Source organism: Alosa sapidissima, chromosome 1 (genome assembly GCF_018492685.1).
Source record: "Alosa sapidissima isolate fAloSap1 chromosome 1, fAloSap1.pri, whole genome shotgun sequence".
Classification (NCBI taxonomy): Eukaryota; Metazoa; Chordata; class Actinopteri; order Clupeiformes; family Clupeidae; genus Alosa; species Alosa sapidissima.
Window position 1 is genome coordinate 42,934,811 of NC_055957.1, and position 10,510 is coordinate 42,945,320.

Consider the following 10,510-nt stretch of genomic DNA (forward strand, 5'->3'; position numbering starts at 1 on the left):
CATTGCAAAAAAAAAGCATTTCAGAAGCCATTATTAAGCCATAGAGATATATCTATAATCACAGGAAGTAGGCTCATATCTCAGCAACGCCTTTATGTATCGAAACCAAACTTGGTATATGGACTTGGGACCCTATTCTGAGGACACATAATACATTTGGTGACCTTTGACCTCTAGGGGCGCTAGAGATACAGGAAATTAGCTTATATCTCAGCAACGCCTTTACGTATCGAAACCAAACTTGGTATATGGAGTCGAGATTCTATCCTGAGGACGCACAATGCATTTGGTGTACTTTGACCACTAGGGGTGCTATAATTAGGAAGACTTTCTTGTATTGACACCAAATTTCGTACGTTGACTCATGAACACATCCTAAGGACCCACAATACATTTGGTGATGTTTGACCACTAGGGGCACTATAATTAGCTACACTTTCACCAAACTATTTAAACCAAACTTGGTATGTGAACTTATGAGTACATCTTGAGGACACACAATAAATTCAGTGACCTTCAAATCCAGTCCAGTCCAGTCCAATCCAATCAAATCCAATCAAGTCCAATCCAATCCAACCTAACACAACACAGTCAAGTCTAGTCCAGTCCATCCAAACTCCTGCTCAACCGCTCAACTGCTTGGCCCCCTCATTGCTGCTTGCAGCTATATTTTCTTTTTACTTTTGTTTTGTTGCTACATTTTTTATTTGTTTAGAGTACATTCACTTACAGTATTGTATTGATAAGTGTGATTCTACTTTTTTTTTATTTCTGTATTTTTCTTTTTTTTATTTCTGTTTTTTTGTAAAAACTTTTGTTGCAAAATATGTCAGTTCATTACGGCAGAAATTGTACTTTTGAATTTCACAGAAGACTGAGTCCAAGAAAATGACAATAAAAATAGAAACACAAAGACTGCAGTGTTTTATATAAAGCACATCAGCGTGTTGCTGTTGATTTGAAAGAGCAATTCAAACGGTGCATGATGTATGGTTTTGTTGCAATAAATACATTTTTAGAAAGGATTTTTTGATTGCAGTGTTTCATTTTGACATAGATGTGCGTTGTTTATCTCCAAGTGCTATGTCTTATTTGGCAGTCAAATTCTGCTAAAAGTGTGTAAACAATGACGGGGGAAAAAACCTTTGACAGTTCCTATATGATTGCTACGCTATGCTAGCAGCAGTCATAATAAGTCAGGCTCCATGTTAAACAGTCCATCATTGGCCAAGTTATTGTAGCCTATATTGTTACTATTCACAATATTGAAAGGGGAGATAAAGCAGAGTTCATCAAGAGCATTTAATTATTCAAGTAGACCATCACTGGGTCCATCCATTTACTTTATCACCAGTTATTTTTATCCATTCTCCGTGTCAGATGTGTGTGGACCAATAGGCAATCCACTGGAGTGGCGATTAAAATATTAGCCTGTACTCTGGCCTAATCTATTGGCTAAGAAAAATATTACTCGCTGTTAAGTTACTTGCCGACCCTTGGTCTATAAGATACTCACTAAGTGGGAGCATGCAGTATCATTGACCATGAGCTTAAGAGGAATCCTTGGATGCGTTAGCTGATATGATATGATATGAGAGCACATGTCCTTATATCACACAAGTATGAAGCACATCAGACACATGAATTAAAGACGAAACATGTTTATTGATCCATGAGGCATTCTGAGGTTTATTAATTACAAGGATTTTGGTTTCGAGAACAGAAAAATGGTAAGGAACTTCCACAGTTAGTATTTGACCATCCACCTGTAATGAATGAATGAACGAAAGAAGTGAATTACTGTATTATTTGAAATTTAGACAAACCTACAACTTTAGAGTTAATGCCAAAGATAGAACAGAGCCTTTGGTTAATGCATCCATGGTCTTACCAGTTGAGCGCATGAATATGCATTGATAGTGAGCTGTGCTGGCTGGGGAGAGCCAGTTCTCGTAGTTAAAACCTGTTCTGTCAATCCACATCCATGAGCCCTGGCAAGTGAGTTTGAGTTAAATTCATTTTTCTCTACAGGAACTGACACATACTTCTACTACGACTATTTGTTGTATTTTTTTTTACAGCTGTAATGCTGTAAAACAGGTTGGTTTCTGTTGACAAACAGCAAAGCACATTTTCGATGTAAAGAGTATACAGAGAATAACCTAAAATAATCTGAATTGACTGACTGACCTGGAAATAAAATCCACCTAGCCAGGCAGTTGATTTGCCAGCAATTTGAGCCAGATTCTGAAGGAATTGGTATTCATCTGGGTTTCGCACTGAGGCAAGAGCCGCCTGCTGGTTTACACAGTGTTTCTGCAGCGGAAACAACAATCATTCACTTAGTCAACTTAACACATATTCATTTTGTTCACTAATGATAATGATATAACAATTGTGTTTGGTAAAATGTGTTTGTTTGGTAAGAAGATGTACCTCAGCATTGATCCATGTCATGTGACTGTTAACATATTGGTAACAGCGGGATCCAAAATTGAACCAGCCAGGTGGACAGTACATCCGTGCAGCTGGACAATAATAGACATTGGGGCATTTTGTTAGATACCAGAACTTTCAAAGAGATGCCATCTACAGTATTTTAACAACATGGATAAAGTTAAGTTGTGTTTAGTTAGTCCATGCAGAAACAATATGTTTTGTTAGTTTAGACTGTCATGGTCCTTAATTTATCTTGGTTTACACAAAAACCTAAACTGACCTGCATCAGCTGCATCGTCATTTTCTGGAACTTCAGCCATCTCTGAGTCTGATGGTTAAGAACAATTTGATTTAAGTTAATTCACACTGTTATACAGTAGATGATTCAACTGAATATGTCATGTAGGCTACCAAATGTGCAGTATTATTGTAAACAATATCTGACTGGAACATGCGTCAAAGCGCCGTTGTAGTGATAGAGCTTCAGTGCTGGATCACAAGAATATCTTTTCAGCAAGGTGCAAATACTTTTGTTGTGTTTATTGACTAAATAATGATTCAATTCTGATTAGAGCATTTGCTTGCTTTATAAACAATGCTTAAATTCTCACTGGTTGTAAAGCTTTTGATTGCTTCATTCACAGATTTAATCCTGATAAATAAATTAAATAAATAAACTGGTCATTCCAGGCTGTGCAGAAGGATATATCTTTCTTAAAACATAATAGATATCAGATTACAGGCTGTACACAGAATCGTGGTGATCAGGGCTGTGGTGGGGGCTAAATGCAAGTAAACACAGTTTATCCACCTCTGACATTTCAGAAATAGAGTTTATCCACTTCTTATTAGAGCTTATCCACCTCTCAAAAAAGTGTATTCACCAATAGCAATTACTTTTAACATTGAAAAATCACACATTAACCACATTCACAATATGTACACTCATCAACACTCTAGGAACCATTTAATACCACTGGTATTGTTATAAACATTGAACAATAACCTCCACCATCATCAAACATGTTCTGAATGCCTTTTTTAAAAAGTCCAATACCGCATGGCGCAGTCCACCTTGATCACAGAATTCATAGTTAACCCACCTCTTATTTTATCACTACACCCATGCTGGTGATCTATTAACATTCCACATTCTGGGTTTGCCACTCACCTGGTACAGAGTTCTGTGCTTCTTCTGGTGTCTCTTCAACAGCCACCACTGGAAACACATGGAACAAATAGACTGATGAACTGTACTCCCTGTGATATTATGCATCCTGCTGCAAAAGTTAACGGATTGTCTGAGTTGGGTGTCAAGATGAGCCTTACCTGCAGCTGATGTCATGTATGCAAAGGCGAGACAGAGCAAAGCAGAAACTGCGAGAGCCTTCATCATGAGGAGTTTGATGATTGTCTCTAGAAACAAAGACGGGGATTAATTAAAAGTATGAAAAGTTTCAGTAATCTTTCTTTTTTTGGAGAACACCTTAGCTGAGATTTGAGCTTAACTTAAAGTCTAGAAAACAAAGCATACCTTTAGATGATGTTTCAGTGAAGTATGAAGACAGTTGGTTAAGTGATAAGCAGACCTGAGTAGTGGTTCTTTTATACTCTCCTACCTCATATGCCAAGAAGAGACACTTCCTGTTGCATGGCAGTAAATGTCATAAAACAATAATGATAAGCTCAAAACCCTCTATCAGTAGAAATAATGTTCCTGACAAGAAACATCAAGGAAATCAATTACATTACATACGTTTTCAATGGAAGATTCTCTGATCAGGGGTCAATAAAGTCTATACTACATGTAAATATTTTAATGTTTCCGAGTAACAGGATAATAGCAGGACTTTTTTTAAAAAACAAGTTAAATATTTAGGCAAAAATCCACCACTTGTAGGTGTTGACTCTCAAAATAACTGACCTATTAAGTGTTTGGAATAGCCTATAATGAAAGACATGTCAGACTCACAAATCATAGTGTGGACAAAGGCTTGTTTGCACGAGTTGATTTTTATAAATAACTTGAAAAGGTACTATACAAACTTAACTCTGAACACACAACAATGCTGTGAGATTGCTCCCTGTCTTGCCTTACTCTTCAGTGTTTCTTGGCAAATATTTGATCCACACGTGCAGACTTGAAGGCTTATCTGACCCAACAAAAATTGAAGGCCACTTCCTGAAAGATGGAATTTCTCGAATATCTCTTCCTGAAATAAGGCGCAGTGGTTTGGGTTGTATGGAGTAACAACTGATATGGTCATTTAAAGTATGACACATAAAGATAAACGTTTAAGATTAATCACAATTGAGTTGACTATAAAAGGCTCTCTCTGATCATTGCTGATAAATGGACAAAGGAAAAGTTTTTACAAGACGCCCATCCAGATAAAATGTATACCAGTTGAACTTTAACTAGATGTACCACAGAGCGGTACAGAATATGACCTGCACATTCTCTTCGCAAAAATAAATCACACTTGTCAATTTGTGTCCATCTCCTACACTGCAAAAAGAGATGTGTTAAAAATGACACATCATGTGTAGAATTTTAACACATGTGGTGAGTGTGTTCAGGGACTACACATGTTGTGTCAAATTTTACACAATAGATGTGTGAGCCATTTTAACACAGAAATTGTGTCAGGTAATTTTACACAGAAAATGTGTTATGCCAACACGTTTTACACAATAGATGTGTGAGCCACTTTAACACAGAAATTGTGTCAGTGGGGGGGGTAATGGTGTGTGTGTGTATGTGTTTATGTGTGTGTGTTTGTGTGCCTTCTTGCCTGCATGTGTGTGTTTTTATGGGTGTGTGTGTGTGTGTGTGTGTGTGTGTGTGTGTGTGTGTGTGCATGCGTGTGCTTGTGTGCGTGCATGTGTGTGTGTGTGTGTGCGTGTGAGTCTGTGCGTGCGTGCCTGTGTGTTTGCATGTGCGTGCGTGTGTATGCCTGTGTGTTTGTGTGTGTGTGTGTTTATGTGTGTGTGTGTGTGTGCCTGCATGCGTGTGCATGTATCTTTATGTGTGTGTTGCATGTGTTCATAAGTGCGTGTGAGTGGGCATGCGTAGTGTACAGTCACTAAATGTACACATATATGAATTTATTGTATGGTCCCCCATGAACGGAATTCCCCAAAACTTGGCATGCATTCAGATGGTGTCATAATGATCACCTCCAATTTTGTGCAGTTGAACATGTCAGCCAGAGATACCCGTGATTACAACACCTCATTTTTGCTTTTTCATTTTTAACTAGGCGGCGCTATACATCAAATGAGTGGTTATGGGATGGGTTGACATGGCCCCTTGAGACCAGCATACAAAAAAATGTGGTCCTCCTAAGCCCTATGGTTCTCGAGATATTCACAGAAAACTGTGTCCGCCCTACCCTCTATTCGGGGGGTCCAGTCCGGCAAGGGCCGACGGATCAAAACAAAAAAAACACGTGTCATCCTTGTGGTGCTACATGCTTACCAAGTATCCCGAGGATGTAGCCCCACAAAGATGACACGGGAATCGTTGACACAAAATTACCAAAGAAAAAAAAAGAGAAAAAACAAAAGCTTGACCGGACCTAACTGTTGTATAATACATTTTATGGACATTTTATGTAATCTGTATATTGCTTTATGCAATCTGCATATTGGGAGTAAATTGTGTTTTTTTCTGTAATTAATATGCATATTTATATACGTGTGTATTGACTATTGACATTGTCTATACTGTCTTGCTGGAGTAACATCAATGGCCGGAACCAAATTCTTTGTATGTGTGAACATAACTGGCGAATAAAGTCCCATTCTGATTCTGATTGTCAAATAAAATGACCAGAGAGAAATATCCTTGAAACCATTGTAAGCAATATTTGTGCATATGTGCGCAAGTGACTCAAGCAGGCACTTCAAACTGCTGTTAGAGAACACTGGATAAACAGATCTGCATCTGAATATTCTATAAGAATGTCTACTATAATGTACGCTACATGTACACTGTCCACTATACACAAGTGCACTGACTCAGTTCTGAAAACCAGAAGATAATCTCTCCTTAAATAGGCTGACACTATCATGTATACTGTAGAAGTCAAAACAATGTCCTTTTGCCTATTAAAAGATACGTATGCCTATCAAGTACAGTAGACCGAATACCAAATTTCTTTTAGTTCCAGATCCAAAAGAGAAATCTGTGGTCTACCCCGGGCCAAAACTTACAAAATATATCATGAGCTGCCCTTAACATCTTCAAAAACTCCTGAACAAAATAAACCATGAAGACAGAAGTAAATTACAGGTATTTATTCCATTACCAGTGTAAACAACAACAACAACATTCTACATTCAATTTTCACCCCTTTCTCAACCCTCCATTTCTAGCAGGTGGCTCCCTTCATCCGAGCACTGCTATAGCTGCATTTCCAGCTGCATTTGCAGCTATAGCAGTAGCCGCCCCTTTAATCACTTTTTTGGCCTTCTTCCGGAATCTCTTCCAACATTTGGAGCTTTCCCCATCCACGCTTTACACGTAGGTGTTCCTCATGGGCTACGTCCTCCAATGCCTCTGCATATGGAATGAAAACAAGCAGTGGGTTCATTGGGATTCCATATTTAGTTTTGATTTCAGGACACATCATATGTTACCTATTTACAGTAGTTACGCAAAAAAAAGGAATTTTTAAGAACTAATGGTAAACAGTGTGATGTTAGGTTATGAACATCAGGATTGTTGATAATGACAACATGTCAGAATTGCTTTGAAATAAAAGGCATGAGAATGTCATCATGAGAATATAGATAACATAATTGCGCACTAAGCCGACTATAGGCCCATGCAGTGACAGAGAGACATAAGAATTTTCTTTGTTTCAAGTTCTGAATTGTTAATTTGTTTGTAATGAAACATACAGGCTTCTCTCCCTCTCACCTGCTGGGGCATTGGGCAGTTCAGACAGGACAACACCATCCTCAGCAGATGACTCCCCAACCAGCGCGCCAACTACGTGAAAGACCTGAGAATGTGACACAATTCAATGAACATTATTATATTGGCACACATTGATATAGGCAATATTATACTGTTTGTAAAAAAGATTTCATAACATCTTCAGAACCATCTGTGATGGTATATGGTCATGTGTGGGTTGTAGAATAACCAAGCTTAAACCGTGACTGAATATGGCTCAGCCGAGGTGATCTTGAATCTCCTCTTGAATTTCCCCTAGGGATCAATAAAGTATCTATCTATCTATCTTTCTATCTATCTGCTGTTATCAGGGGCGCCTGCAGGAATTAATGCTATGGTACGCACACCAATCACCATACACCCCCCCCCCCCGGTTTCAGCCCCGTGCATCCACATGCAATAATACAACAACGTCTACAATGACCTATTCATTTGGACAACTTGATAAGGCCCTATACAGGCTAAAGTTACCTTGTTTTGTTCTAGCGTACCGTGATGTCTGGCTTTAAACAGCTGTAATGCAGTCTAACGTTCTGACAAGCACACCAATTGCCTACCTTGTTCTTGCCCATCTGGAATAACTCCTTAAGCTTTGCTGACTCCATACTTTCTGTTTTCGTTGTTTAAACTTGTGATATGCATGATGAGTATTGAGTTAGTGAATTAGCTCAACATTGTGTGCTGATAACCATATATAGAGTAAAAGAAAATAACTAGTAGCTAGTTGCATGCCTGCGTGCGTATTCTGTCTCCTGCTCAAACGAAATGTAACATATTATATATAGATATATATATATATATATATATATATATATATATATATATATATATATATATATATATAAGCAATATAGCACGAGTGAGAGTGAGAGTGGGGTTGGTCATGGTGTTGTTCACAACAATTCTACCACAAACTAAATAATCTGAAAACACCCCAATATTGTTTCAAAATGTTAATTTCGACATCGTTCTTACGCATCAAAAAACAGTTCCCTTTTCAATAGACAGCGTCTTGGTTGCTAGGCAACCAACATTCCAGATCCCTCTTTACGGGTCTTTGTGGTTTACGTGTCTTCTTGAAAGAAATGTTGAAAGTCGGGCTGAAATCACATTCATATCTAGCTTTGCTGCATGCATGTTACAAGGACACTGGGCCATGTTATGTAAGGGACATGGTACTGCAAAAAAACGGAAACATAGCCTACATTGCAGAACCACTCAACTTATTAATTTATGGTGAATAAATGTTACACTACTGTGCATTGCTTTTATACAACAATTGTTGTATAAAAGCAATATAGCACTCGTGATCGTGGGATTGGTCATGGATATTCCCACGGCTGTTGTTGCCTGCACCACTCGGCCTCCGGCCTCGTGGCTACGGCCGAACAACACCCGTGGGAATATCCATGACCAACCCCACTCTCACTCGTGCGTGCTATATTGCTTAAGTAGTTTTTAATTAATAGTTTAAAAAGTATAAAAGTTACAAAGTTGAAAAATACATTGCCCGGGTGTCCTAAGTATGAAAATGCACTGTACTGTTCTTCCTAGGCTTCTTCTTATTCTTCTTCTTCTAACGCACTTAATGCAGCTTCAACCGTTTAATGTAGAGACTTCATTCAAACTTTGTAGGTCTTACTTAGGACCAAAGATTCTAGAACAGAGCTCTGTTCTAGAATCTTTGCTTAGGACACCCTTTTCAATAGACAGCGTCTTGGTTGCTAGGTAACCATCCAGAACATGCTGAGAACAATTAGCATCCTCGTTTATCTTACTTACATTGAGTTGACTGTGTAGCTTAATCCACAGATGTGGTGAAGCACTGTTTCGTTATGGTTTGCTAAGGAGTAACCCACTGCTTAAAATAGTGGAGAGCTGGGATGAGAACATTGTGTCAAATCTTCGCATTGTATCGCGGAGTGATTTATTATTAGCTGTGCAAAGTCTGAGTTGAAATGTCCAGGGATATTCCAACTCATGGAACGTCTCTCGGCCAATCAGAAACAAATAAATAGTTCCATAGAACCCAATTGTTGTATAAATATATATATTTCAGCTATTCTTTATATAACAAGTTAAATATTTTGGCAAAAATCCACCACTCACAAGACAACTGACCTATTAGGTTTGGAATAGCTGAAAGACATGTCAGACTCACAAATCACACAGGTGGCCAAAGGCTTGTTTGCACATAATAGGCAATAGGTGAATCATTTATTACATAGCATGACAAACAAGTTGATTTTTACAAATAACTTTAAAAAGTACATTTCAAACTTTACTCTGAACACACAGCAGTGCTGTGAGATGAACTGTTGCTCCCTGTCTGCCTTACTCTAATTGCTTGGCCAACATTTGACCTAAGGAACCATACCTGCAGACTTGAAGGCTTATCTGACCCTTATGCCACTTCCTGACAGATGGAATTTCTCTTTCTTAATTAGGGCAATGTTGTTTGTTCAGGGTATAGAGTTAAAACAGCTGACATTGTAATCTGACAAAATAAACTTTTAAAATGAATCACAATGTTACTATAAAAAACCCGTTTTACTATAAAAGGCTTTCTCTGATCATTCCTGGTAAATGGACAAGGAACGAGGAAGATCTTATCTAATCTAATAAAGAAAAACGTTTAAGTTGAATGAGTTGAGTTTACTATAAAAGGCTCTCCCTAATCATTGCTGATATATGAACAAGGAAAAATTAAAAGCTTTTACAAGAAGTCCAACTAGATCAAAGTGTATATCAGGTGAACGTAAGAAGAAACAGACCTTTAATTACTGATTTAAAATTGTAAAATCTGTGACTCGTGTTACTTGCAGTACTTGCAGAATAACTTCCAATGTAGGTCTTGCCTGTCACTCTTTAGGCATCATGGTGCAGAATAACCTCCAATGTAGGTCTTGCCTGTCACTCTTTAGGCATCACAGTCACCAGTATTCGATTATTGTTGTAGATATAGGTCACTACATCTAAGTAGAGTTGTGAAAGGATGTTATTTAATCAAGAGGATAAAACCATTTCCCCCTAACTCCAATATATTGATCCATTTATTTTACTATAAAACAGTATGACTAGTGGTCAGGGCTTCAGGAATTGACA

At 38.0% G+C, this 10,510-nt stretch overlaps 1 protein-coding gene across 1 annotated transcript; it reads right to left on the reverse strand.

Annotated features, from left to right (window-relative positions):
• Positions 1–1,645: 1,645 nt before the first annotated feature.
• On the reverse strand, positions 1,646–4,041 carry LOC121712417 (ladderlectin-like). Its single transcript, XM_042096640.1, has 8 exons — positions 3,974–4,041; positions 3,769–3,855; positions 3,611–3,658; positions 2,720–2,767; positions 2,437–2,528; positions 2,191–2,316; positions 1,892–1,991; positions 1,646–1,766 (listed from the first exon to the last, which is right to left on the reverse strand). Exons 2-8 carry the CDS (start codon positions 3,833–3,835, stop codon positions 1,693–1,695), a joined length of 555 nt encoding a protein of 184 aa, XP_041952574.1. The 5' UTR covers positions 3,836–3,855; positions 3,974–4,041; the 3' UTR covers positions 1,646–1,692.
• Between the last annotated feature and the right edge of the window lie 6,469 nt (positions 4,042–10,510).

Excerpts from the sequence above, each read along its gene's own strand:
- LOC121712417 (XM_042096640.1), bottom strand. The coding sequence starts at position 3,835 with ATGATGAAGGCTCTCGCAGTTTCTGCTTTGCTCTGTCTCGCCTTTGCA. Across the intron at positions 3,659-3,768 it reads ATACATGACATCAGCTGCAG|TGGTGGCTGTTGAAGAGACA; the intron begins GTAAGGCTCATC and ends ATGTGTTTCCAG. Across the intron at positions 2,529-2,719 it reads TGACGATGCAGCTGATGCAG|CTGCACGGATGTACTGTCCA; the intron begins GTCAGTTTAGGT and ends ATTATTGTCCAG.